The following is a 27,176-nucleotide window of genomic DNA, read 5'->3' as shown; positions in this document are numbered from 1 at the left end:
CTAAATTATAATTTCAGACTCCTAAATGTTTGCTGGATTGTAAAATAACATCATCTATAAAGAATGATATAGTAAGCAAAATGTCAGGCTCGTGCCAAGCTAAAATATGGACCAACAGGAAAGCTGAAACAAGATTATCATTGTTTTTCTCTTGCCTGGGGGACATTTATGGCTAAATCAAGCATGTATTTTTTTTAATTAATGTATATTAATCTCCTGGATTTCCCCTTTTTGAACAATTTGTCATTCAACTAACCTACTCTGGTAAAATGTGCCATACCGTGGAAGCTTGGGAATTTCCTTGTGGGTCATATTTCACATTGTTTGTGTTTAGCTGACTGGTATAAGTAGGTAGTCGCAGTGTAGGGCAGCAACACAGAACAGTCTGGTTGGGAGACCGGTACAGTGGATCTGTGAACATATAAAGGTGCATGTTTCTAAGATCATCTACACAGTAGACAGCTGTTGCCTGTAAGTACTAATACAGCTTGTTTGTCTTTCACAGGGTTATGTTTGAAGTTTAAGATTAATCTCCTTCTTAATTCATTTGCAGGACTTAATTTCCATTTTTAAAGGCTGAAAAAAATCAAATCTCTTAAAACAAAAGCCTGAGGAAGTAGAATCATGAAATTGCCATTGTCTATCCTGAATGAGATCTTCTCTGTTTAAAAAGGTCCTCCGCGCCCCCCCTCCCATTTAAAGAAAATGATTAAACTCAATGATTAAACTGGTTTACAAAGTATCAATTGAGATAATGTGGATGACTAAGAGCCCTATTGTAATTTAGTTTCTTTTGTCTTTCTACCGACGTATCTTGACCTTTACTCAAATTTAGACGAGTCTTTTTTTCCCGCTCCCTTTGTAAACTCATGGAATGTTGCTTTTGTGAATGTTATAGCATTTGCGAGTTCTGAAGACTTTGTTAATCAGGTTTTAAAGAGCTTTCCTGAGCCATCCATTGAAACAAAAGGGGCGTCAAAGTAATATTAAAACGAAGAGGTAGAATGCAAGTGGCTACACATTCTTTTTTTTGTTTTGTTTTTTTCTCCCATGTGCCAACTTTTGTATTTGTAGTTTTAAAGGGCAATGGATGAAAATTGTATTCAGTAAATTTGATAACAGATATTCTGCCATAGCATTTAACTACAAAGCCCCCTCTCAAGGCAAAAACACGTTTCCAAAAAAAGAAAAAAAAAAAGTACAAATTCTCTATCGAGGTCTGTAATGACACTAGGTTTGCAGTGGGTTGTCTGCCCATCTGAAACAACAGCCACCTGAGTTAACTGCTTCGATCTCTATCCTGGGACAAGGGAGTGGTTGGGGTCACCCAAGAAGTTAATGGCAGGAGACTGAGGCCAGAAAATAAAGAGCAATCTCTTACCACCCACGTCTCTGTCACACAGTGTCTGATAAAATTGGAGCAAAAGAAGCCACCTGAATCCCTCAGTCTGGAAGGGAACCTGGCTGAACATTAGAGGAGGAAATTGCAACACTTACCGATTTTCCTGGCAAGGGGAAGGATTGCAACTACATGTGGCAGATTGATTAGTTATTGGTGCTATAACTGATAGCCAGGTCAAATCAAAGTTATTATGAGAAGCAGATCTGAATTTACAAGTAACAGTGGATCTTTTTAGGGCTATTGAGAACTGCTTCCCAAGTGAAAGAACAGAACGGTATCTAACTGAGGGTGTCACCTACAAAAGGGAAACAAATGAAAGAGACCAGATTTGTTTTTCAATAAAAGTGGAAGGACTTGCACTCCCATGCACTGCTACAGACTAGGGACTGAGTGGCTGGGCAGCAGTTCTGCAGAAAAGGACCTAAGGGGTACAATGGATGAGAAGCTGGATATGAGTCAACAGTGTGCCCTTGTTGCCAAGAAGGCTAATCTCATTTTGGGCTGTATAAGTAGGAGCATTGCCAACAGATCAAGGGAAGTGATCATTAACTCTCTATTCGGCATTGGTGAGACCTCATCTGGAGTACTGTGTCCAGTTTTGGGCCGCACACTACAAGAAGGATGTGGAAAAATTGGAAAAAGTCCAGTGGAGGGCAACAAAAATGATTAGGGGGCTGGAGCACATGACTTATGAGGAGGCTGAGGGAACTGGGATTGTTTAGTCTGCAGAAGAGAAGAATGAGGGGGGATTTGATAGCTGCTTTCGACTACCTGAAGGGGGGTTCCAAAGAGGATGGATCTAGACTGTTCTCAGAGGTAGCAGATGACAGAACAAGAAGTAATGGTCTCAAGTTGCAGTGGGGGAGGTTTAGGTTGGATATTAGGAAAAACTTTTTCACTAGGAGGGTAGTGAAGCACTGGAATGGGTTACCTAGGGAGGTGGTGGAATCTCCTTTCTTAGAGGTTTTTAAGGTCAGGCTTGGCAAAGCCCTGGCTGGGATGATTTAGCTGGGGATTGGTCCTGGTTTGAGCAGGGGGTTGGACTAGATGACCTCCTGAGGTCCCTCCCAACCCTGATATTCTATGATTAATTGTAACACAATGCAAAGGCATCCAGCACATGAAGGATGGTGACATACACACAACAAAGTAACCGGTTGGCACAAGTTCATTGCTCTCAACCCAAACTGCAAAGAAATAGGAAGGCAAAGTATAGCTGGAAGACAAAGCTGTGATTGTGATGATGCAGAAACGGAGTTCTTAGTGGGATAAAAGTGTTGAAAGGCAAGATACCTAAAGCAACAACAAAAATACAGCAAATGGAGTATTCATCTAAAATCACTTCCTACCACCAACCTTCTTCAGGGTTCAGCTCCACATTAGGATTCTGATGTAGGTCTGGTCTTCCTAAAAAACTTATTTTTTAAATGCTGTTAGAAATACACCTCAAAGCACCTCTGCAAAATTCTGCCCTACTATTAGACAGCTTCTCTTTCCATCTGTTACTCACTGGTTATATAACATTGGGTGGATCACTTAGCTTCTCTTGGTCACAGTGCAGTCTCAATTACACCAATGAAAATGTGGAGTAATTCCAGTGAAAAGGAGTTACTCTGAATTTATACCAAGATAACGGAGAACAGATGTTCTCCTTCAAATACCGAGTCTATAAAATGTATGCCTACCTTTGTTGTGTGTTATGGGCCCAGATCTTCCTAACTCCCATTGAAAATCATTCTGTTTTTCAATGCCAATCACACTGGACACTGCCAGAAACAAATACTCATAATAAACGTTGTTTCATGGTTACAGTTGCTGTTTGTTTGTGAAAGGGACAGAAAGTTAAACTCTTTGGGCAGGTTTCGTTGGTGGCAAGCGAATCCCGTTGGTCTATATAAAAAGATACTTGATCATTTTCGGGAAAGTTTGTGAAGTGTTTTCTTTATTAAGTGCTAGATTCTGCCAGGGGGATCCTTGCCAACAAAGGCACTGCTCGGCTCGTGTCAAGGTGAAAGAATCTAGCCCTAAATCTCTGTTTGTTTTGATTTTCCAGGTTGAAGCAATCGGAATGGCTTTCAAATCTACAAAAAACTCCACAGGTACAAATTAGAATCTACTGAGATTTGTCAAATGAAAATTATTTGCTCCAGCTTTCAAATTATTACAGTTATGTAACATCCCCACCAATGAGGTGCTAGGCATCTCACAGAGATGGAATGAGGCAAGTCTCTTTCCTAAAGACATTTCAACGGACAACATAGAACACACAGGAAAGGAATGCAGCATACAAAAAAGTGAGAGGTTAAATTGGCATATACCATATGTTAATGCTATAATTCCACCCCTCTGTGGCTTCTCCCAGTAACCACATGCCCCGATGCAGCCTTCTCCCCTAAAAAACAGCATCTTTCCCCATCCCTGTCAGACTTGGTTTGGACTGAGTTTGAGATGGATACAGTGTAAAGCAGTGGTCCCCAAACTTTTTATGTTGTACCCCCTTATCTCTGTCTGCACCCACCTCACTCACTCCCCCTCTCCGAGAACTGCAGTCACTAGCTGGGGCTCTGGTCAGGGCTGGGGCCAGGGCCAGAACTGCAGCCATGGTTGGGGGCCAGGGACCAAGGCTGAGGCTGAAGCCACAGCTGGGCCAAGGGCCGGGTGCGGGAGTGGAGTTGCTGCCGGGCCACTGAGCCACTGCCAGGCCATGGTCAGGGTCAGCAGCCGGGTGCGGGAGCAGGGCTGGGAGCTGGGGCCATGGCTGGGGGTGGGGCCAGAGCAGAGCTGAGGCAGAGCAAGGCCCAGGGGCACTCCCTCCTCACCCTCCTGGGGACTGGCCTGGATCCCTCCCCCAAACATTCCTCCATGCCCCCCAGTTTGGGGACCACTAGTGTAAAGGAACTAAACCAAACAAGTAGGAGACATGTTCAGTAGTTCCAAGACATTCATGGCTTTTCTTAAGGCAAAACTCCCCTTGGCAAAACTCCCCTTGACTTCAGAGAGAGAGAGAGAGAGAGAGAGAGAGAGTGTATTGTGACAAAGTTCCTCCTCTATCTTGGTGGGTCCTGCACTTATTGGCAGATTTTCTTGCCTCAGAGATTCACCATGTGGGTTGGGGAACAGCCCAGAGACCTTCCCCTCTGGAAGAACTCACAGTCCAGGTCAATTGGGAGGTTTGGGAGGAAACCCAGGCCTGCCCTCTACTCCAGGTTCCAGCTAGGGCCCTGTGGACTGCCGCTGTCTATAGTGCCTCCTGTAAAACTTCCTCCAAACACCTTCCTCCTAGTGTCTGATAACGCTTGTGCTCCTCAGTCCTCCAGCAGCACACCCTCTCACTCTCAGCTCCTCACACTCACACCACAAACTGAAGTGAGCTCTTTTTAAAACCCAGGTGCCCTGATTAGCCTGCCTTCATTGATTCTAGAAACTTCTTCTTAATTGGCTCCAGGTGTCCTAATTAGCCTGCCTGCCTTAACTGGTTCTAGCAGGTTCCTGATTACTGTAGTGCAGCCCCTGCTCTCAGGGAACAGAAAACTACTCATCCAGTGACCAGTATATTTGCCCTCTACCAGACTCATGTATCCCACTGGTCTGGGTCTGTCACAATATTTGTGTGGTGGTATATATATATATTTAGATAGGTCCAAGATGGGGTTTGATGTGGGTGAAGGCGTGACCTTTATAGGCTCTCCAGCTGCCTCCACATAGTCCTTGGGCACCTTAAAAATAAATCTACATCTTAAAGACTGGCTTCCAGGTTATAAAGAGTTAAGACTAGAACTTGCTTATGTACAGGCCATTTTGAGGAATTGCAAAGCACATTAAATAGGAAGGAGTTAGCTTTTGATTAGTCAATTCCACCCAGTGATCACAAACTGAGCTAGCTTGCCACGGCATGCTGGGTCATGAGTCTATGTATTTGGATTTGTTTTGCCCAGAGGCATTAGCTTGCGTTTTCCCCATTTTACTTTCTGTCCAAGTTGCTCCTCTTGTTAGATCCTGCCTTGCACTAAAGTATTTTCTGTCCTCTCTGGTGTTTGTCACTCTTCCAAATTGAATGCCATCTGCAAATTTCATTAGTGTGCTATTTACTCCCTCTTTCAAATCACTGATGAAGAAATTAAATTAGACCAGACCTAACACAGACCCTTGCACCTCCTCAATGCAATACATTGTCCGTAATCACGACTCTGTGTTTACAATTTTGGGGCAGTCGGCAGCAATAAAATCAACAGAAATGGGAATGTGGTCGGACCCTGCATTTTATAGCCGTTATTTGTGCTTGTCTTCTCACCGACCAGGTTTCATGGCTTCTTAAGCACGGAAGCCCAGTGCTCAGCAACACATTGCAAGCAGGCCCATGTAGGAGATTAACTAACAACAAATTGAGTGACGGTACCATTCATTTCTCTTTGTCTGGTAGGAAATCAAGTCACATTTTTTCAGGAGGATGAAGTCTGTAAGCACGGTGACTTTATCAAATCCCCACCGCCTCAGCTTTTCACTACACAGGTACAAACCCAAATTAGTCATTCTCCCAGCAATCCCTTAACAAACCTCTGTTATTTCTGCTGTTCTGAGGTTTATCGAGGCAAACTTTCCTTTCTGCAGAGTTCTTGGAAAAAGCGAGGTTTCATCTTGTGCAAGTCTAGCGAGAGATGCTACACCCTGAAGTACCTTAAAGGCCAACAGATAAAGGGTTTCATTGCAATTGACCAGTAGGTATCTGAAGTTCATCACTTTTTCTCTTAAACCACACTTCAGCAGTCTGAAATGAGATCACAGATTTCACCTTTTGCTGCTGATTTAGGGTCTGATCCATAGTCCTTGCAAGTCAATGGAAAGACTCCCACTGACTTCAGTAGGCTTTGGAAGAGCTTAAGAGTGTTGTATTATTTGATAGACTTAATAGGATTTATATATACAAAAACCAAGCTACGGCTGTGTAAAGGATCCAAGTATTGTATCAGCTGCACACCGCTAAAACAAAGGCTTCTATTACCTACAGTCATAGGTCCCTTATCTTCCCCAAGGACAACACCAAGTACTCCTACATGCAAAGGGATTCTGCCACACTGATGTTGACGAGCACCTTTCTCCACATTGGGACTTTACATGGAAGGATCTCTTCAGCTTTGGGAGGGCTTTCAGAAACTGGCCCGAGGCTGGTGCATTTCAGCTGGATACACACTATAGGCCTGATCCCACTCTCCTTGTGCACTCCAGATACCTACCTAGTCCTAGCAGGGCCTAATTTTGTCAATTAGGCAGTGGCCCCTTGTGGGGGGCTCAGGGAGGGATTATATGGGGGATGGCACAGGCTGCCCTGCCTCTTCCCACCAGCACTGAGATAGCATGCGACCGTGGCACTTCACAAAGAGATTAGTCACTGCACAGCACTGGGCACAGTTCTTTGGGCAGGCTACGGAAAGGTTGGGAGGTTCATTGAGCACTCGCCCTGGCCCTTGGGCTGCATGTACAAGAACCGATCACACTCTAGCCCTGGGTGTTTGGGATATATAAGAAATGCAGGATCGGGCCCAGAAACAATAAGGCTTGTCCAATGTTTTCTCCACCTTGGGCCTGATCCAAAGCCCACTGAAGTGCACAAGAGTCTTTACATTGGCTTCAAAGAACTTTGGATGGGCCCTTCTCCCTCCCCCATAGTCCTCATATTTCTGTTGTGCTTCTTCCGTTATCAGAAAGCAAACAGTGCAGTTCTCTTTAAGGAATTCTTTATGACTGAAAACTTTCCAGCTGGCTGAATCAAAAGTGTTATTTTTAATTATGTAACAGTATAATGCCACCCAGAAAGCTGTGGGGTTGTTTTTTTTTCTTTTAAGAATATAAAAATAGCCTTTTCCCCTCCAGTTGATAAATATTTTTTGTTTCTTTTAAAATTTTCTGATTTAAAAAAAAAGGGAAGGAAGGAAGGAAGAAGTAGTTTCAGGATCAAAAAATTGAATTTTTTCCATTTTCAAAAAACAAACATTGTGGGAGTTTTTCCATTGAAAACTCAGCACATTTTTATTTTATGTATGTATTGACTTTTGTGTAACCTTTCTGTGGAAAGGCCTTACATTTCTCAACCAGCTCTATTATTAATGTTGGCTGTGTCTCAAAAAATGCTGTAATCATTACAACAGTGCCTACCACAATGGGGCCCCATTCTTGGCTGGCCCTGAGGTACCACTGTAGTAAACATGATTAATTAATCCCAGAGGAAGAGTTATTTAAGCAATAGCACAGAAATGATCTAGCAAGTCCTTGATCCTCATTGCTTTTATGGATGATCATTTCACAGTGTGCATCAATGCATGGGATAAGCCTTATATAAGTAAATGTTTCATATGCATGTCCAACAGGATTTCAAATATTGAGATTGGCATAAGTAATTATGAGAAGATGACAGCAGTAAGGAAGATGTTCAAATGCCACCCTGAGGAAGTGCTATCCATCAACACAGAGAGCAGGGATTACTACCTCATTGCGAAGGACAGGTACTCGTGGCAAGGAGGGGAGATGGCAGAGGGCATAGCCACCAAAACAAGTGGCTCTTGGGATCCATGGGGAAAGAAATTCTTAGCCCTGCTCATGGGGAATCAACTGTAGGGGACACGCCTGCTCTGGGGGAAATAGGGCAGGATCATCGTCTACAGTCCAGAGGGAGAATAGACTGTAGGGGAATGAATCAGGGGTTAACCCCTAGCTGCCTGGCTCCCGCACATGTCCCCACTGCACCTAGAACCTACTACCACTCCACAGGTGGAAAACAGAGAAAGAACCTGTGGAATTCTTTGCCAGAGGATGTTGTGAAGGCCAAGACTATAACATGGTTCAAAAAAGAACTAGATAAATTCATGGAGGATAGGTCCATCAATGGCTATTAGCCAGGATAGGCAGGGATGGTGTCTCTAGCCTCTGTTTGCCAGAAGCTGGGAATGGGCGACAGGATCACTTGATGATTCCCTGTTCTGTTCATTCCCTCTAGGGCACCTGGCACTGGCCACTGTCGGAAGACAGGAACTGGGCTAGATGGACCTTTGGTCTGACCCCGTATGGCCGTTCTCATGTTCTTAAAGAACAGGAATTAATGCTGCGTCAACAGCCAATAGAAATTTGGTCAGGAGAGAGCATGTTTGTAGAGGGGCTCCCCACTGCTTTGCCCCAGCTTTTCTCCCTTTTCTTCCCCTCCTGCAGCTGTGTCAATGAGAGTGTTTTTCATCAAAGTAAGTACTGCAGGATGGTACACTGTACTCCTAACCAAAGCCTGAAGAACATACCTGAGCCCAAAGAGAAAAAATGCCAAATACCAGTTAGCATTCAAGCATGCATTCACGCAGTGCATTGTTCCCTAGTCATCTAGTGGGAAAAGTTCCAGAGCCCATCAAATTAGTCCTACTTGTGAACAAAATGCAGCATCTCCTTCTTAGTTGTCTTACAATGCGACCATACGTTAGTCTTTTCTGTCTGCCTGTTTAAACATATTTCTGAAAGTCACAGGCCATCTTCTATGGACTGCTGTGCATTCCTGTGAATCACATGGTGTGGAGCCTGAGAAGCACCTCACAGGAATTCTCCACACATGGCAGAAGTGAGCTTTTAGAGACCATCTTTCCACTGTGTAATCTCACTGGCCTTTTTAGCCAATGCTCTGTGTAATGGGCTGTAGTCATATGCACCTATGCATAGCCCAAACTTGGTTTTGAATGGGCTACAGAAACAGAAGCCTCCCCACAGCACCGATCTATCAGGGGACGTTTTGGCCAGTGGGTCTCCATAGTTTTTTAATCTGCTGGCCACACTCCTACAATTCCCTAAGGCCACCACACTACAGCAGAGTGAACTCCGCTAAGGCAGTGCTCTAGCATTGTAAGGAAGAGACAGCTTTTCCCTGCTTGGCCTTTTTGGGGCCTGATCCAAGGCCCACCGTAGTCAATGGAAAGACTCCCATTGACGTCAGTGGATGTAGGTTTAAGCCATTAGGAAGACACAGATGCACCATTTATTTTTTCTTGTGCATGATAATAATGGACTTTTCATTTCGTCATTCCAACCCGCAGGGAACAAGTTGAGGACTGGTTCACTTCCCTATCTTCAGCCCACATGGAGGCAAAAGACGATGGATGCTCTGCTCAGGTGATGTTATAGTACAAAAAAAGTCAGCTGTTAAATGCACAAATCAGCCTCTTTAAAGAGAGCGGTTTGTAATTTCATTAGTAATTTATGAAGAGAGGGAATCTGTACATTGATATTTGCTGGTATAGACCCTAAGTATATTAAGTGCACTTTCCCTATAACACCAGTTCCGTCATGAAAAAGAGATTCCTTTACGGTGAGATCTACCCCTGTGTAGAGGACCCGCACAATGCCTGCTCACCACTTAAGACCCACTTAAACATTAAAGAATCTCTTGTTCATTAGGAAACATGTACTTGTAGAAGTAAAGTGCACAGGACTTAAAGAGTACATGGGCCTTGTGCAGGGGTGAATTTCCCCCGTCATCTCACAGAATGACAATGTATCCCTAATTCTCATTTCTTGAGCCTTGGAGCTAAAATTCTGCATCATTGGGAACCACATGGGCTTCTAAGAGCAGACTTTTGTCCAAGGACCCATCGGTCCTCATACTGCTGTCACTGAATTCCTAGAACCAGAATCCTTCAGCTCAGAGAAGCAAAGGTCGGTCCCTCTCTTCGCCACCAGCCTTCGATGAAACAGTTTTGAGCACCCACGAGGAGATTCCGAGTGACTGCGGTGAAGTAAGGGGCTGTTGCTAATGATTCTGCTGCTAGGGCTACATGTGATAGTTGATTTGTATAATTGAACCTCTCCATGAAAAGGAAGTTCTCCTGAGCTCGGGGCAGCATGCACTCAGGCCAGAGGAGTGACAGGAACATTTTGCTTTCTCTTGGGATTGGAAAGTAGATGTTGAGGCTTGAATGTGAGAGAATTCCTGTAAAAGGCTCACGCTGTCAGGTTTGTTTCCTGGCCTATCTGCATTTAAGAAAGGTGGGGGGTTTGGATGGTGATGGCCTCAGCTGGAAACCTCACTGGCCATTTTAGCAAATGGGCCAAGGATGATGGGCTTGGAGACTGAATGACCCTCCCATCCCTAAAGGAGGTCCCCGCACATCAGCGTTGGCACATCTTACCAAAGCCAAGTGCAGGATGCTTCCACTGCTGCCACCGGTGAAGTTCCTGATTGGTGGTTAGGATTTAAGGTCTGAAGAGATAATCAAAGGCACAAATGGGAGGTAGGTGTCTGACTTCCATTGACTTCCTATGGGAGTTGGGCACCTAACTGTCCTTTGTCAATCCCCCTCCCTCCTCAATATTTAAATAGAAAGGAAAAAAGTACTGCTGCTTTCCTGGTGTGCCTGTAGATTTGTCTAGAGAAAGTAAATCAAGAGCAGCCTGGAAAACAGTGCTTAGTATAGTCACAAAGTACCACACAAACAGGGAGTGTAACAACGGTCTGGAGGGAGCATAATACAGACTGTGCTCTGTTACCAACCGACCATGCCAATAAAACACCTGCAATACTTCTGCCCAGGTTGTCAATGTTTTTCCTTTGATGTGCAGGTGGAAGATCCTGCAGACGACAAGAAAAGGCCTCACTCAGATCCTGGCTCTCGTGGTCTCCCTAAACAGCGGCCTCGCCACAGTTTACCAGCACCTCTTCTTCCAAGCCTGGTGAGCATAGCTAGCGGGGCCTGGAACGCCTCTTATATATGTAAATGTTGCAGGAATGCTCATTAACGTAGGGCACTACTCTGTGCCGCTGTAAGTTCTCTCATGTAACTGCTCTGAGCCAACAGGAGAGAGCTCTCCCATTGGCTTAACTACTCCAGCCCCCGCGAGCAGTGGTAGCTATGTCAGTGGGAGAAGCTCTCCCGCCAACGTAACGCTGTCCACGCCAGCCTTATGTCAGTGTAACTTCTGTCACTCAGGGAGGTGATTTAATCTGCAGTGTAGACCTAGCTTTATTGTCATGCCTCATCTACCCTGAATATCTGTATGAACGGTGACTCAACCACCTCCCCAGCAAGTCTAACTGACTCCAACTGCTAACCTTTTCTAACTGGCTGTAATTATTTCTTGTGTAGCTCTAACAGTTGCTCCTTCCCCTTCCGAGAGCATGACTGAGATTTCCCTCACAGTGGGGGCAAGTTGTCACAGCTCCATTGACTTCAATGGAGCTACAACAATTTACACAAGCCGAGGCTCTGTCCTTGCTAACATATTTGTAGACTGTGCCCATGTTCTTCCTGAATCGTCTTTCTAGCATCTCTCAGGGGTTGTCTACACACAAAAATTGCACTGGTTTAACTCAAATTGATTCAAAACCTCTTTAGTTAAACTGGGTGCCCAGCCCTGTATGAATACTCTTGAATCAGCATAAACCTGGCTTAGGGTTAGCATGGCTTAGTTTACACCTGTAACTGATTTCAGCCAGGCTTAAAATAGGAGTGTTTACACAGACAGTGGCACCAGTTTAACTAAATCAGATTAAAATTACACCACTCGTTAAACTGGTGCTATTTTGTGTGTAGACCAGACCTCTGGCTCACCCGCTTCTCTTTTACCTGCGAATCCTTCTCAGGTTTGTATTGCCTTGGACCCAAACGCTGTGCCCATGTTGTGCAGCAGGCAGCGCAGAAGTCCCTTTCTGCTGCGGATGCCAGTTCTGGGCTGACTGGCTGTGGACAGGAGGGGTGGGGCGCACAGGGACTTCACATGGCCTTCAGTTTGGATTGGGGGAGTATGGCAGGGAGCTCTGTTTTCTGTTCGAGACTATGCGGAAAGTACAATTTATAGCATTGCCCAACAGCTAATAAGAGAGAATAAATTTCTTAGTACAATATTATCAGCTCCAGATCATTCCTGCACGTATTGCTACTTGGACAGCCGTCTCTGGCTTGTACCTTTGTGTTTATTTCCTTTTCTAGAGGTATGACTCTACATTTACTGGTATTAGATTGCATTGAATTACTAGTGACTCACTATTGTAGACCTCGATCATGCAAATTCTTCCTCGGGTAATTAATCCTGACTCTCACAAATAGACATGAATGAGTCTACTTGTGTAAGGACTCATTCACCTGAGTGAGGGGTTGCAGGCTCTAGTCCCTAATCTATCCAAGTCACTCCACACTTTGAGGCCAGGGACCCATATCTTTGTTGTCCCTCTGGTTCCCATGACAACTAATTCCAAGTTGAATTTACATACTCTAAATAATGAATATGTTAAAAAGAACCCGGGTCCTGACTCCCACTCCCCGCTACTAACCCCTTGTATTAAGATATTTATTAAGATTTTATTACTTGTATTGCAGTAGCAGCTAAAGGCCCCACTCAGGATGGGGGCCTTACTGTACTAGGCACTGCACACACACATAATGAAAAGGACTCCCAAAGGGCTTATATTCTTGGCAGAACTCCTGATAGGCACTCCAGGTGGGGGAACACTAACAGTAACAATTCCCCACAGATCACTATTCAGCCAGTTTTACATCCCTCTTTATGCTATTTTTAATCTGTGTGGTACTTATCCAATTTCTTCCTAGTTTTATGATGTGCCACTATGGTCTGGATTCAACAAGGTTCTGTATTCAAGTCATGCCCAGCTTTAAGAATACTCTCACTGAAGTTAAATGACACTACTCAAGTGCTTAAAGTTAGGTGTGTGCTTAAGCATGCGGCTGAATCAGGGCCTATATCAAATGCCTTTTGAAATCCAGCACTGCTGCAGTATATCCCCTGCATTCCATTTTTGTCCTGAATCTGTGATAATGCCAAATAAGATTATTCCATTTGTTTAGCAAGAGAGAATTTAGATATGCATGTGTTGGTGTAATTTAGGGCTCAAACCTGGAAGGAGTAGAACTAGGAGGGAAATAGTTTTCCCATCCCAGAAAAATTTGAGATTTCAAAAGAGATTCCCATTCCAAATCAGGGCAAAAAGTAAAAAAACAAAAACAAAAAAACCCAAACGAAAAAGAACCACCTTAATTTTTCATGAATCAACGATCCCCAGAAGATTCTGTTTAGCTCAATCAAACTGTTTCATTTAGACTTTTTTTTAAATGTTCCATTTTGTGATGGTTTTTAAAAAAGAGTTAAACTATAATTAGCTTAAATTTTGAAACAAAAAGTTGTTTTGAACCAAAAAACTGGAATTTTTCACTTAAAAAAATGTCAAAAATACAACTGACAGTTTCAAAACTGTTGGGTTTTTTTCCAAAAAATATTTTGAATTGAGAAATTGGTCAAAAATGACCCATTTTGCATGACTCTTTCAGATTTGACAAGTCAGCATTTGACGAAAAAAACGGTTAGTTGAAAAATTCCCAGCCAGCTCTAGTGACAAGCACTCAACTCTCACTGAAGTCAGCAGGAGCTGAGAGACCTCAGCATTTCACAGGAATGTTCAACACCTTACAGAATCAAGCCCTTAGATATCTTGTTCAAGTAGGGCCTCATTGAAAGTCCACTGAAGTCAAGGGGGCGTCTGTCTCCACTGACTTCAGTGAACCTTGGATCAGGAGTGTAGAGTCCCATCTTTGCTCCCATTGGCTTTTATGGGAACATTTTTGGACCTGTGTTGACTCTAGGCTCCAATAAGTGCCACCCTTTGTTTTGTAATCAGTGACTACCCACAAGGCACACAAAAAATCGATTGGTCATTCCTCATTTCTATTCAATGCCAGTCTCCTCCTTTTCCCTGTAAGAAAGAGGGTAATTAGTTTACTTTATCTTGAAAACAATAATATATTCGGTGGCACATTTAGTAGCTTTAAAATTTATTGCCATGGAAGAAGTAAGAGAGAGATAAAGAAGGAATGCATCAAACATGGCATGGAGAGGTTTACTGAGAAGAAGCTAAATATTAATTATACTCTGCAGGACAATCAGATCAATGAGTGAGAGGGAACGAAAGGATGGCAAATTTAGCTTGAAGAAGTGACTTGTTCTTCCAAGACTTGTCAAATACTCCTGGTCTTTATGAAGGACCATTTTGTGCTAGCTCTTACTGAGGGCAAAGCAAAACACCCAGCATATACTGGGCTCAATTTCTACTCTCAGATAGTCAGGCATAGCTTCCAGCCCACTGAACTTTGCAAGTCAATAGCTCAAACTGCTGTCTAGCCAATAATTCACTCTTTATCCAGGCAAGACTCCCATTGCTTTTAATAGTGGGGATCAAAAATGAATCATTTCTCCTTTTCATTGAAAAAAGTTGACATTTTCCAGCCTGTTTTAGATTTCAATGAGGGGGTTTGTCTAAGTGAGGACATCAGGACTGGGTCTGTAGCAAAGAACCCTGATACAGATCTTCAAAGATTGTTGTCAAGGGCGTTAAGCATCTGGATAACTTTGAGGATTTGGGCCCTGGTGTGCACAAGTGACACAACATCATGTGTACATTTTTGACCATTGGACCTGATTTTTGAACACAGCAGCTATTTTTGCATATGCAGTCAATGGCAGGTACAAACATCGCCTCCACGAGTCAGCTATTTAGATATCTACAGTAAATGATATTAATACTCACAGCTTTGCACATGCAGCTGCTTGAGTGTATAACTGAGCACAAAGACAGAAGCCTTGTTTAGAAGTCAGATGTATGGTGATATTATTTCTGCCTTTGAAGAGCAAATCTTCCCACAACCCTTCCCAATGGATTTTTCCAAGTAAACGGAAAGAAGATGTCAGATGTAGAGAATGTAATGTCCTATTAAACATGGAAGCTTTTTTTTTTAAATACAGAATAACAATTCTGAAAAGACCAACATAAGTCAGCTGCTGTTGGACTCAGATGAGAACACCGGAGAGGAAGGGGAAGACTATTATGCTTCTCCAAGCAGTATTCTAGCACAGGTAAGCCACATCAGGGAGGTTTCTCTGTTGATCCTGCTCCAAGAGAATATTCAGTTGTCCAAACCCAATCGTAGCAAGGTTGCTCGAGTACCAAACTCCCAAATCATTGGCAAGCAGGAAATTACAATGGGAGCGAAGAACAACGTAGTGCACACTGGTTTGGGAAAGAGGGCGTCTAAGCTGGGATTCGCTGGGTATTTTGGTTAATTGAGGTTTGGCTGAGCTGTTTTAGCACAATACAGCACAAACGGACACTACATAAAGAAGCCAAGGGGACTCCTTGGTGGATGTAGAGAGAAAACGTTTACCTCCCATGTTGTTTTTCGTTTTCAACAGCTGGACAGTGAGCTATCAACGTCTGATCCCCCAGTTCAATCACACAACCCAGTGGAGAATGAGGATCCTCTCAGCAGGAAGTTGTACGTGTCGATGAAACCTCTGTAAGTAGCACTTTCTTTTAGTATTTAAAAAAAAATCAATGCAATGTCACGATACGGCCAGAGCTGCATTCCTGCTGTCTATATGAGGAAATCTACAGAGCGCAGGCTGTTTGGGAGAGGCCTTTCTGGGGTTATGGGGGGCATTTACCAGAGTGAAATTCAAGGTCATTTCACAAATTCATCCAATAGGACATCCTGACAGGCTTACACAGAATAAAATGTGGCTCTGTAAGAAGTTGACTGATGTTTTTTCTGGGCTAAACAATGTAACAGCTGCAGCCACGTACATTCACAGACACCCAAGCCAGACACTCATTAGAGCAGGCAGTGTTGCGTAGTTGTTAAGAAAGAACTGTTTCCTGGTATGCCACTATCTCACTGGGTAATCTTAGACAAGTCACCTCTCTGTACCTCAATTTTCCTACCTATAAAACAGGTCTAATACTACTTACTTTATAGATGTGCTCTATGGCTTGATGTTTGCAATATGCATCAGTATTGTCACATGAAAGACAGTACAGAAGTGCAGAGTATTAATCCATGGTCACATAGAAACTTCACAGCTTTCACTATGCACCAGAGAGTGACCACTAAGAACTTCAGTGACAACAGCAAAGAAGTCAGATCCTCCAGTTCCAAAATATTATTCTCCTAACTCTTGAGTTATAGGATAATGTCCATTGGCTGTTAGTCATTAATACTTGTGACACACAGATGAACAATTCTGATTCTAGCCAATTGAAGACAGTAGTACGTACTCATGCACATATACACCAGTTTATTACAATATTATTTAATTGCACATGTTCTATTAATGTTATATGTGGAACTGGGAATAGAACTCAAGACCTTGCACTCCAAGTCACAAGCCTGTCCCATTTGAGTTAAAGGATCTCTCCATTAACTGTTGGTACTAATTACACCTCTTTTCGGACCTCCAGCCACTAGAAGGCGCAACAAATAATCTGACAAGCATTTGAGCAGGTCTGACACATTCTATCCAGTAGAAGTCAATTATGCATTCTCACACAAGCCAGTATATTGCAGTGCCAACAATCTATACTCCTTTTCCTTGTTAAACCATGTTGCTTGGAATGGTTTTTATTTTTAATAAATATTCTTTCAATATTGTAAGTGTTTTGGTTTTTATGTTCCATTTTTAGGAGGCCAGTTTAGTTGATTTAGCTGTAATTTTGGCCATTCAATTCACTACAAGAACTTGTTATTCTTTGCCTCACTGACATCTATTTGACACAACTTCAAACACAACAAGAGTAACCGTGACTTGACATGCCAACCCAGTGCATTTTTTATTAGCATTCTTCTTCATTAGGTTGCCTGAAGAGAAACCCCAGCCCACATGCAGAAGTGATGAATTCCTGACCCTTCCCAGAAGTCAAGAAAATAGCATAGATTTAAGAAACTGCGAGGCAGATGGAAACCAACAACAGCTCACGCAAAGCAGTACTAATAAGCAGCTAACCCAGGAGAGAAAGCCAAATGTATCGTCACTATCAGTGGTTCAGTTATCTATAATAATCAAGTAAGGATGTTTTGGGCTGAAATATGTAATGTAATTACTTTTAAAGAGGATTCTATTAGACCCGGATCTTTGAGATAGCAGCATTCTTCCTTGTTCTAATCAATATCACACAAACCAGAAATGGATGAATGTAAGAATTGTGAGCTTTGAATTTGCGATGGCCAGATCAAAACCAAACCCACCACATAACACCTTTAAGAATAGGCGCTGTTGCTCTTTAAGGTCTGTTTTGGGATGAGAAAGGGGATTAAGGCCCTGATCGTGTTTGGAAAGCGTTTACTGGTGGTGTATTTATTTTTTAATATGCACAATTAGAAGTTTTCTATCTACTTCCTTGTCTCTTGCAAGATAGTGAAGAGTGTGATTTCTAGCACAAAACAGCAGTAAAAGCGTTAGAAGGTGTTTAAGCATTGAAATCAATGGGAGTTAAGCATTTAAATGCCTTTCAGGATCAGGGCCAGAAGAGTCTGCCTATTAAACCCCCTGTTTTAACCTATCTCATCCAAGCAGAAAGGTGGTTACTGTGTTAGAAATAAAAAAGGGCCACAGCTTCCCCATCATCTAGACCTTGGGCAAGCTTCTTAGTGGTGAGATCTGATGGAGCAGAATGTTCTCCAAGAGAAATGCTGGCAAATCCAGCACCTGCAAGATTTAACAGTAGGCTGGATAATGCCCTGAAGGACAGATTGTAGGAAACAATAATGAACTCTACTTCCTAGCATTAGTGAGTATGTGCTTCAGTTGTCTGATTGGTAGAGTCTGACTTGTCTACAACATCTTCTCTTACAGTAAAGTCACAGATGACAGCCAACTACAAGAGGTGGATATTTGCATCCCTCATGCTGATGTCACCAGTAATCTAACGCTTATTGAAGCAGCAGGACAAATATGGTAGGGCCTTTAAGTCTTATGGTGGTGGGTACTTGTCCAGATGTAAATGCCTGTCAAACACTATATAAGAGCTAGGTATTTCTTGTGTGTCAGGCAGGGTGTAGTAACCATTGGGAAAGCATTAGCCTAAAAGGCTATTCTTCTAATATCAGCATGAATGGCATAATTGTCAGTTGTCCTTCATGCATATGGTAAATTGACTTGTGTTTATGTGACTCTCAGGGGAACAAGGGCAGAGAAAGGCTACTAGGAGGATCAGAGGAATGGAAAACCTACCTTACAAGAGGATACTCAAGGAGCGTGGCTTGTTTAGCCTAACCAAAAGAAGGCTGAGGGGAGATATGATCGCTCTCTATAAATACATCAGAGGGATAAATACCAGAGAGGGAGTGGAGTTATTTAAGTTAAGTGCCAAAGCTAACACAAGAACAAATGGATATAAACTGGCCATCAACAAGTGTAGGCTTGAAATTAGATGAAGGTTTCTAACCATCAAAGGAATGATGTTCTGGAACAGACTTCCAAGGAGAGCAGATTAGGCAAAAAAAAATTGATTTGTTTCAAGACTGAGGAGATAGTATGATGAGATTGCCTACAATGGCATGTGGCCCATCTGCAACTGCTAGCAGCAAAAATCCCCAATGTCTGAAGATGAGGCAGACTCTGACTTACTACAGAGAATTTTTTCCCCAGGTATCTGGCTTGTGGATCTTGCCCATGTGTTCAGGGTCTAACTCATTGCCATATTTTGGGCCAGGAAGGAATTTTCCCCTGAATCAGATTGGCAGAGACCCTGGAGGGTTTTCACCTTCCTCTGTAGGTCACTTGCTGGTTTAAACTAGAGTAAATGGTGGATTCTCTGTAACCTGAAGTATTTAAACCATGATTTGAGGACTTCAGTAACTCAGCCAGAGGTTACAGGTCTGTTACAGGAGGGGGGTAGGTGAGATTCTGTAGCCTGTGATGTGCAGGAGGTCAGACTAGTTTATCACCATGGTCCGTTCGGTCCTTAAAATCTATGAGTCCATATGGCCAGAGGGAGTGTGTCTTTTAAATTGGTTAAATACCAATAAATAAAACTTTTCTACCAAAAATCTCCCAGCATTTTGTACAGTTGGACACATTATCATCTACATATTATGGATGGGGAAGCTGCAACCCAGGAAAATTCAGTGGCATGCACAAAGTGTCCGATTCTGACCCCAGGCTACCACTAATCAAGAGGCGGTTTTGTGCAAAGATGTGATAATCTTTGTGTGTGTGGGGGGGGGGGGGGGGGGGGAAGTGTGCTTTGATTGTTCAAAGCATCAAAAAGATTATGGGCTCGTATTTGGAGCAAGGACCTAGGAGGCAGGACTCTTGGATTCTACTCCCAGATGAATCGCTTGTTTGCTCCGGGTCTTAAAGCAAATCACTTCAGCTCTCTGCACCGCAGGTTAATATTACTATGCACAGATGAGCAAACTATCTCACATGGCTGTGGTGTGATTTAAATAAGAAGCGTCGGCAGACAGCTTCGGGTTAAATGCAGACTGTAAGTGCAAAGTGCTACTGAGTTGTTTCAGACAGGCTGACCTGAGTGGGAGTCCCAGCATAGACCTGCTGGCCGCCAGGGATTTGCTAACCATTTTCAGCACTGGGAATAGTCCATCCAGCAGCCAGACATTGTCACTCTTGGATGCTGGGGGCTGGAGGGTATCAGTTCTCCCAGCAGCGGTGCAGTGTAAGTAGGTAGTGTGGAAGTCAGTCCTCTCCCTAGATCTTCAGTATCAATAAAGTAGGAGAAAGGAAAGAGGAGAGGGGTAAAGGACAGACTGCGTGGAAGATTAATTCAGTGTCTCATCCTGGCCCCCTGCTGTGCCGCCTCTTGCTCTTTCACTTCTGCTCAGCGGTAGGACTGGCTCTCGCCGCGGCTTTGATGTACCACACTTATCAGCGGCACTGCGGGTCTGGAGGAAATAGCTTTTTCAGCCCCTATCAGCGAGAGCAGGAAACACCACAAAAGAATCTGAGATGGGGCCCAGCTGCAAAACTTGGATCTGGGGCTAACCACCCAGGGCAACCCTAGTGGGAATTCGTACTGAAAGGATTTGGCTGGTTTCAGCTGGCAACAGTTTTGGAATAGAGCATCAGATCGAGGGGTCAGTGGGCTCCCAGGCTGCTAATCCGCCAGGAGAAGCCAGGAGAGATCAGCAGCAAAGAGAGGCCAGCTGAAGGATTCTAAGGGAGTCTACTGAAATTGTCACTGGGGTAGTTGGAGGCAGAGTTTTGATGCATCCCTTTACAGGGGCAGCCACAAAGCTCTGATCCTGCTGTTCAGATGTCCAAGTTTTAGTTCAGTCTGGACTGCAAATTTGGCCTGGAAAGAGTCACTCAGGTAAATGAAGGGCTAACTTCTCTGCATCAGAGGCAGTGTAGTTACATCAGCAGAGTGTTTGTCCCCACACTAATAAATTTGTTAGTCTCTAAGGTGCCACAAGTACTCCTGTTCTTCTTTTTGTCCCCACACTGTACAGAACCAAACAGGGTAAATCCCCTCACTGCCTGGTGACCCTCCCCAACCCAGACCTGTTAGATTAAGGGATGACAATGCTGCATGACCTGTAATCAGATCCCTTTGGACGTACTGGTTGGAATGGATGAAGCAGTTTGTTTAAAACCAAAAATCAGACCAAAAAGCAATTATCCCTTTTAATCCGTCTACCGCTTCCTATTTTGTGCAGGGCCGGGCAGCACAGCTGGAGTGAAACAGACCTGTCATTTGTGTTTGGACAGTGGGCCCAAACAATCCCATTCATGCTCTTTGTCTCTTCTTCCGCCTCTCTAGCGTCTCGCATTGGAAGGGTCCCTGCCGCTTAGGCTGTATATTTCACCATGGGGATCACATAGTGGCTGTGAATGACTTGCGCACACAAAGCATTGATGAGGTTTCCTTGTTTGTCAGCAGGTCCATGAGACAGGAGGTAAGCCCCAATGGTGATTGGTCAGGGAAGAAGAGACATAGCTTTGGGGGTCAGGTCAGCACTGGAATGGGTTACCTAGGGAGGTGGTGGAATCTCCTTCCTTAGAGGTTTTTAAGGTCAGGCTTGACAAAGCCCTGGCTGGGATGATTTAGTTGGGGATTGGTCCTGCTTTGAGCAGGGGGTTGGACTAGATGACCTCCTGAGGTCCCTTCCAACCCTGATATTCTATGGTTCTATGATTATGATCTTACAAGGGCTTCTGCCAATCCAAGCCTCAAAGTTTCAGGAGCTCACTCTTGTCCTGAGGAACTATGAAGAGTAGCTGAGACTAGCCGTGTTCCCTCACATCTCTTGCCCCCTAGCAATATCTAAATGGATACTGATCACCATCATATGACTGGGGGATTAGCCTGGGGCAGGATTCCAAAGGTTGTGACTCTGGCCAGGAAGAGATCCAAATGCATAACACAGCAGTGCTGGCAAGAAATCATGACACCTTTCATAAAAGGCAGACACCCACTGAGAGTTAACCCTTTCTTGGCAGTCGATTCATGGCACCCACTCCATCGTACAAATGGACATATCTGTATAGTTAAGGTTGCAGAACAGTTTAACTTATAACCTTGTGTTTTCACTCACTGATAACTGCCCACAGGTCACACTTGGGACTGATGATTTCCATGCATGCTCTGTCCCAAATGGGGAATTTCTTTTGGGGGGGGAAAAACAGAGCAAACTTCTTTTTGCCATTTTTGAGCTCTGCAGGGGTTTATACCCACCCTTTACCCCAGTGCAAAATCATTCAGCTTTGGGACTTGTGTGACAAGGGCTATTTACGTGCCCAAAGTCGATTGAATTATTTTTTTTAATTGGTTGGATGCTAATGAAGTTATAAGCAACAGAAAAAATCATTTCTGATCAGGAGCCTCAGGCTTGAGGATTCCACTCGGTACAACCTCTGGTGTCCAATAGCTTTCCTTTTTAAATCTTAAATGCCTTCTCTGTGCCTCCTCCTTAGCCTTAGCTATAACCTGATTCCGCTCCACCTCAGATCACCTGACTAAGCCCTAGCCTGCCCTTGGGGAGAGCATGAATGCGAAGTAACACAAAGGGCAAAGCATCAGGCCACCTAAGAAATGCTGAGACCATTTGCACAAAAGGTGGTTGTGAACACAAAACCCACCACAACCACTGCTGTCTTAGCTCCAGGCATAGGAGGAACTCATCAGTAGCATCAACACCAAAATCCCACTCTGTACTGATTTGCAATAGCACCCCAGACTCCCATGGAATGGAAGGGCCAGAGTGTCCACACGGTGATTCTTGAGATGCTGAGCAGCTATAAATCTCACGCAGTCAGTCAATGGATGTTACAGGTGCTCAGTATCTTTTGGTTTCAAGCCTTTAGGCTGTTGGCTTCTTGGGTTAAGGAAATACCTGTTTATTGTGTATGTAAGAGGTTGCTTGAAGTGTTCAATCCATAGGATGCTTTTACTCACTCTCAGAATGTTGGGAAGAGAACCTAGGACTCCTGACTCCCCTTCTCTAACCACTGGGCATAACTCCCTGTTCAACACTCATCACCTTCTGGAACAGGGCTGGAAGTTTGAGTAGGCCCTCACAGTACATAGCGTTGGGTCCCATGTGGAGAGCTACATTTCTCCCAGCTAGGGTGACCAGACAGCAAGTGTGAAAAACCGGGACGGGGGTGGGGGGTAATAGGCGCCTATATAAGACAAAGCCCCAAATATTGGGACTGTTCCTATAAAATCAGGACATCTGGTCACCCTACTCTCAGCTGGGCTGCAGTCTTGACACTCGTGATCTCCGCCCCCCATACGGGTACCTTTATGTTTGGATCTGCTGAGGTCACCCAATGCCAGTGTAGCCTGAGCAATAGAAAGCCTATCCCAAGAGACAATACAAATAACACGGTTAATAGATAAGGGCATTTAGGTGGGGGGTGGGGGGAGGGAGGCTGGGGGGAGCAGTGATATTTTATCAGATGTGGATTTACTGAGCTATAACAAGATGACCCTTGTGTGTGTGTGCGTTTTGGTTTGTTTTTTTAAAGGTGAAACTTACTGTCCGTCGGATTCCAGATTCAGACATTTTCCATATTAAAGGATGCTCATGTTCCTAGGTAAGTGCCACCATTTTAATGGCACCTATTAACACAAAAGAGGTTGTTTCTTCTCACCCTGGCAGTAATGTAATTCACTGTGCTCAAAGCAATACACGTTTATTCTACATGAGGTGAGGCTTGAGTTCGTGTAGGAAGGGAAAAAAATCTATGTTTTTATTAATCCCATTTATTGCAGTAGTGCATAGGGACCCCATTGTGCAGGGATTGTACAAACAGTTGTATAGTCCCTTCCCCAAAGTGCTTAAACAGACATGCAGACAAAGGGTAGGGGAAAGGGATAACATGTGATAAAGAAATCGTGCTTTCATATTCAGTACCACACAATCCTTCCAAATAGCCTTCCCCAGTCAGAGCTATCGCTGTTATGTGCAGCTCTACAAAGAGTAAGAACTGACTGTTTGGATTTGATTTGCCATTTAAAGTCCCAGTTAAATATTTTGGGCAGATGACTGTTAACCGTGAAATCAAACAGAATAGCTGTAGCAAACTTGATAGTCAAATCCTGATATCTAAGCTTGTGTACTGCATAATCTGGACTCACCTTTGTTTGCCCATTAAACTCATTCATCAGTTATGAGCGTGGGAGAAGGGGGGAAATTACCTTTGGAACACAGCCACGTTTTCCCTTGGGTCCTGCTCTGGGAAGGCAGGAGGCCAGCTTAGTGGAGCACAACTTAAGAGCGGTGGCACTGGACACGTGCCTGGGCAGTAGAATGCTCTGTGGATGCAGGGTTTTAATTGGGGCCCCTCATGTTACAGCCACAAAAAAGACATCAGGAGGTCCTGGACAGTAGACTTGGTTGGGAGATGGGAGCCTGATCCAACCTATTGGGCTTCAGTACGAGCTGCACCAGGCTCTAGATGAATACGGGGAGGGGTTGGGGACAGATGTTTGGCCTACACTGGAAGAGTCACCGCTCAGAGCAGAACACACACTGATCAGGAAAGCAGTGAGGGTTCCTGCGAGTTGCCATGCAATGCAGCATAAGGAGCCATGAACAATTGGCTCGTGTGTGAACAGACTTTAATCTGAGGGCTTCCCCAGGTTGCCAAGCTGTCTGAGAGAGACAGACTTTTCATTACTACATCACAAGAGTCACGATCACAATTGCTCGACACCTGAGTTAGCAATGAGGGCAGAGGAGTGAGGATGAATGGCAGTGGAGTATGAACTAAGCCAGGTCAGGATTCAAGCTGGGAAAACTGGAGTGGCTCTCAGTTCTATAGTTAAGCAGTAGCAGCCTGTTGCCTTCACAAAGTCCTACGTTCACTTCAGTATAAAGGAAAAGAGGGCACATCATAGTGGAATTTCCAGAGATTTATCTGTTTCCCCAACAAAGGATATCTCACATCAATATTCCTGGCTACGTGCAGCTGCAGTACAAGAGACTGAAGTTACACAAACTCCTGCTATCTTGCAAATATGCCTGATTTGCAATGCTCTCCAGACAAAAGTATCTCTCTCTTCTTGATATGGAAACCTCTGTAGTGGTGCCCTCTAATGTGTGCTAAAAGTCGACCTTGTCCTATGCTGTAGGGACTTCTGCTTACCGAAACAAGCGTGATCATGTTCTGTTGTAACATATACGGATTCAAAAGAGTCTTATAACAAAGCAGGGAACACCTTGCTTGCCATGGTCTCCTTGAGAGTAGGTCAAATTTATTATGCCAACTAGAACAAGATTGAAACAGTATCAGTGAAGCCAATCATAATGATTAATAATGTTTATACAATGAATTCACTTTATTTCCGCTCAGAAGGTCAATTTCTGAAGGTTTTCAAGTCTCTCTCTCTTCTGTTTTGTAGATAAGTGGTTGCCATGTGCATATTCCTGAAGATGGAAGGATCATCATTTAATATTTCTATTCCAGTTGCACTCCGATGCCTCATTGTGTTGTGCTCTGTATAAACACATAGGGAGATATGGGTCCTATTTAGAAGGCATCAACTGTGACACTGAAGGTAGAAGGAAAAGGACAACATCTGCCTGAAGAACTTCCATTCGTTCAAAGTGGTTGTGGGGCCGCTTCTCTTTAAATTGTCTTTTTTGACCAACATCACTGGTGCCGCAACAACGCCGTTACTTGATCAGAGGACTAGATTTTTCATGGCTAAGATGGCTTTGGATGTGATCACTTTCTACCAAATTAGGATTGGAGTCTTCTCTGGTTTTGCAGATAAATCAGCCTTCAAGACAATCTTCCAGTCTTGAAAATGGCCACGTGCCACTGAATTGCAGTACAAAGAACTAACTTCCTTTCCCCAACTAGGGAGGAACAAAGGAGGTAGAAATGGTGTTAGAAGTAATTTCCTGCCACTTCCCGAAGCAAATGTTTGTGAAGTGAGGAATTAAGGGGTATATGATTTGTCTGTAGTTGTCATTGGAAAAACACTACTGCAGGGAAGTTTGCATATATCCGTTGAAGCAGAAAATGAACCATGCACTCTGTATCTCTCTGTTACAGCTCTCACTATTATGGCAATAGTGTTGTTCCTATGGCAACATGAAGTTTTGGTAGATTTGTCTAGCACTGCATGTTCATTTGTATTTCAGATAATTTGGGATTTATTTCCCGCTTTTGCGAGTCAGAACCAAGATGCTACCAAGTCATTGTCAGCTGCTTCTTACTTTTATGTCAGATTGTATACGGTGTAGATGTGCATTACAGTGAATGTTACATGGTGTGATTTTGTTTGTGATGCAGATTGTATTCCAGCTATGAAACACGGAGGTGAGAGCCATGTGATGAATTAGAGGGACATGGGCTATGTTCCACAGGGATGTGATGCAATTTAACACATTTCTATGACTGCATCACCTGCCCAAAATTATCCCAGTGGGACTCGCTCTAACATTCCAAACCTTTCTGGGGTTTCAAACACACACACCCCTTTAAACAAAAATGGACTTGCCACAGAAGTATTGCTTTCTTTCCCCAAGTATATCATTTCCCAGAATTACACCTGCCCAAAGCCCTGGATGGGCAATATACAACCGGGGTCCAATAACAACTTTTCTAGACCTACAAGCATCATGGCTTAAATATTCAATATCTCATGTCCCTTCTGGGCTAGGAACAGCAACTCTATACTAATGGGAATGGGAGATACCCACCTACCTCCCATTATGACCCCAACACTCCCTTCTAGCAATGGAAGGCCCAAAGGCAATGACTTTAGACTTGTGTTATTCTTAGGTCTAGAGGTGTTATTTTTAGATCACTTTTAGGTGTTTTACCTTTAATTTTAAAGTTCTCTGAGCTGTTCACAGCTGAACCATGGTCCTTCTCGTTTAATCTAAGAAGTGTTATATAAAATATAATATGTTGTATGAATGATGTATGTGCCTTTGTAGCCATTACGTTCTACTGTGTGTTGTCCTAGCCAGCCTGGTGTAAGTTTAGAACTACCTTAGGTGGGTTTTTTTAAAAGCAGTGAACTTCTGATGCAGTGCTTAGGGCCACATGACACCAGAAACTGAGGTAGTTAGCAGCAGATGCTCTGCCGGCTTTAAGAAGGCTGCCTGCCTAAATCTATGGCAATCCTGCAGGAGTGCCAAAATCGGCTCACATTGCCGATGCCTTAAGCTAACCCACTCGGTGCCTGCGGCCAGTGTCTGCCATAATATCTAGCAACTCTCTAGGTGTGTCAGCATCTGCAAAACTGGGCTCACCGGCTAGGGCAGCAAGGAGGAAGGGAGGTTGGAGCGTTAATTGACGTGATTAGTTAAAACATTAACAGGCTGCACATTTATTGTACTGTGATTTCCTGTAATCTAATGCAATAGATGCCTGTAAGAGGGTGAATAACTGACAGTTAATTTCCATGTTCCCATGGCACACACTTTCATTACTGGCCACTTCTTTTTTTTAAATCTCAAATATAGACTGTGACCTTTGTATCACTCCA

General features: G+C 43.7%; 1 protein-coding gene across 2 annotated transcripts; it reads left to right on the top strand.

Moving 5' to 3' along the window:
- The first annotated feature begins 385 nt into the window (after positions 1–385).
- PLEKHS1 (pleckstrin homology domain containing S1) lies at positions 386–26,598 on the top strand. 2 transcript variants are annotated; one of them, XM_054035877.1, is made up of 15 exons: positions 386–471; positions 3,456–3,501; positions 5,823–5,911; positions 6,011–6,117; positions 7,765–7,899; positions 9,463–9,538; positions 10,051–10,161; positions 10,985–11,095; positions 15,173–15,283; positions 15,620–15,723; positions 17,057–17,266; positions 18,056–18,157; positions 20,985–21,120; positions 23,195–23,263; positions 25,074–26,598. In XM_054035877.1, exons 2-14 carry the CDS (start codon positions 3,471–3,473, stop codon positions 23,261–23,263), a joined length of 1,392 nt encoding a protein of 463 aa, XP_053891852.1. In that variant the 5' UTR covers positions 386–471; positions 3,456–3,470; the 3' UTR covers positions 25,074–26,598. The 2 variants fall into 2 exon arrangements, with proteins under 2 accessions (XP_053891852.1, XP_053891853.1); XM_054035878.1 differs by lacking the exons at positions 23,195–23,263; positions 25,074–26,598 and having other exon boundaries at positions 18,380–21,072.
- The last annotated feature ends 578 nt before the right edge of the window (positions 26,599–27,176 follow it).

The sequence above is a fragment of the Malaclemys terrapin genome, chromosome 7 (genome assembly GCF_027887155.1).
Source record: "Malaclemys terrapin pileata isolate rMalTer1 chromosome 7, rMalTer1.hap1, whole genome shotgun sequence".
Taxonomy (NCBI): Eukaryota; Metazoa; Chordata; order Testudines; family Emydidae; genus Malaclemys; species Malaclemys terrapin.
Note: the sequence above shows the minus strand (reverse complement) of the source record. Positions and strands in the feature narration are given on the sequence as shown.

Coding starts and splice junctions, on each gene's coding strand:
- PLEKHS1 (XM_054035877.1), top strand. CDS start 3,471: ATGGCTTTCAAATCTACAAAAAACTCCACAG. Junction 5,912..6,010: donor CTCAGCTTTTCACTACACAG/GTACAAACCCAA, acceptor TCCTTTCTGCAG/AGTTCTTGGAAAAAGCGAGG. Junction 17,267..18,055: donor CAGTTATCTATAATAATCAA/GTAAGGATGTTT, acceptor CTTCTCTTACAG/TAAAGTCACAGATGACAGCC.